The sequence below is a fragment of the Octodon degus genome, unplaced genomic scaffold (genome assembly GCF_000260255.1).
Source record: "Octodon degus isolate 3935 unplaced genomic scaffold, OctDeg1.0 scaffold00076, whole genome shotgun sequence".
In the NCBI taxonomy this organism is placed as follows: Eukaryota; Metazoa; Chordata; class Mammalia; order Rodentia; family Octodontidae; genus Octodon; species Octodon degus.
This window is the reverse complement of record NW_004524652.1, coordinates 9,409,735-9,411,283: the sequence shown is the minus strand read 5'-3', so window position 1 is coordinate 9,411,283 and position 1,549 is coordinate 9,409,735. Positions and strand designations below refer to the sequence as shown.

The following is a 1,549-nucleotide window of genomic DNA, read 5'->3' as shown; positions in this document are numbered from 1 at the left end:
TGTGGTGCTGGGGGATTGAACCGCGGTCCCTGTGCATTGCCAAGCTTGTTTCAAGTAGGTGCTTTAGACCACTGAGCCATCTCTCCAGCCCCTTAAAATTTTTATTCATTTAAATTTATGTATTTGGTACAGGGTCTCACTTTGCAGCTCAGACTCATAGTAATCCTCTTATTTTCAGCCTCCCCAGCACTGGGGTTACAGGCATGCACCCCACACTTGGATTTGGAAGTCAGTTTTTTGTTTGTTTTTTTTGCGGAACCGGGGATTGAACTCAGTCCCTCGTGCTTGCCAGAGAAGCGCTTATTCTACTGATCCATCTCCCCAGCCCTGGAAGTCAGTTTTTAATGCACCTATAGTACTCTTATTTTAATGAGTTTGCCAAGGAGAAGATTCTGTCATTTTGGAAGACCATCTAAGTAATAAGATACAAAGACTTTCTTAAACTTAAGAGTTTAAGTGATCTTAGTTGTCCATATTTTTTTTATAATCTATTGAGCTATTACATTGGGTTATATGAATTGCATGGTTTATGATAATTGTCATATCTTCTGCTGATAGGCCTTCATATTCTTAATGTATAGACTGTAAATAAACAAAGTGGTATTGTAGAGTGTAAGATAAATTTAGAAGTAGCTCTGCTCTTCAGGTTGATTGTCCTGGACTTTGCTAGATCTATGGGATAGAAATACAAATTGTTTGAGTACAAGTTATCAGTATTTCTCTGGGTATATTAAAAAACTTAGTTTAAATAAGGAATACAATGTTAGCTCAGTTAAACATAGCCTTTGACGTAACTTTTTATATTCGCAAAAAACTGATGGTTTTTTTCCTTGGCTTCCATCATAGACCCTTAGTTTGCTCTAAAACCCTTCCTCCTGTTCCAACTGAATGTGATCTCATCTTTTGATAACTTTTATTCATGGTTTATATTTTTGTTCTGGAATTATCACAGTTCTTTTTTCTTTCTCTGTTCTTCCCTCTCTTTTATCCTTTAAAAAACTTCTTTGTGGCAGTAATACCTGAACAAATGTTAAAAATTTGATGTGGGTTTTTTTCCCCATAGGGAAATCCTGTTTGAAAACAGAATTACAGTTTTCTGACTATTACTGTCTCCTTGCTGTCCATGTGCTTATTGATGTATGGAGAGAAACAGGTGAGTCCCAGTGATTTCAATTCAACTTCACTCTTTGTTTTTAGTGATTATAAGTACTCTACTCTTTCTTTCGGTTAATTATGTAACCATGAATTTGACTGTGCTTTTAGTTCCTTCCTTGTTCTTCTCCAGGCTGCTTCTAGAAGAACTAGGTGTCTAATTCCAACCCCTGTAACCAGGATACTTTTTTTTTTTTGGTGGGTAGCAAAAATCAAATTCAGAACCTCATTTGCCAGGCAGGTGCTGTGCCACTAAGCTATATCCCCAGCCCTACCAGGATAGTCTAGAATCAGCGGATATCTATTTTATTTCCAGATGTTTGTTTATTTATTTTTTTTCTTTCCTTCCTTTTTGCTGTTTTTTTTTTTTTTTAATCTTTTTTTTTTTTTAATTTTT

General features: G+C 35.8%; 1 protein-coding gene across 2 annotated transcripts in view; it reads left to right on the top strand.

Annotated features, from left to right (window-relative positions):
- Naa25 (N(alpha)-acetyltransferase 25, NatB auxiliary subunit) overlaps nucleotides 1-1,549 on the top strand; it is a 72,951-nt gene that overhangs the window by 37,936 nt on the left and 33,466 nt on the right. For both annotated transcript variants that reach the window (XM_023720581.1, XM_023720580.1), the window contains one exon: nucleotides 1,064-1,153. In XM_023720581.1, the coding sequence (XP_023576349.1) occupies nucleotides 1,064-1,153 (90 nt within the window). The remainder of the gene's footprint in view (nucleotides 1-1,063; nucleotides 1,154-1,549) is intronic.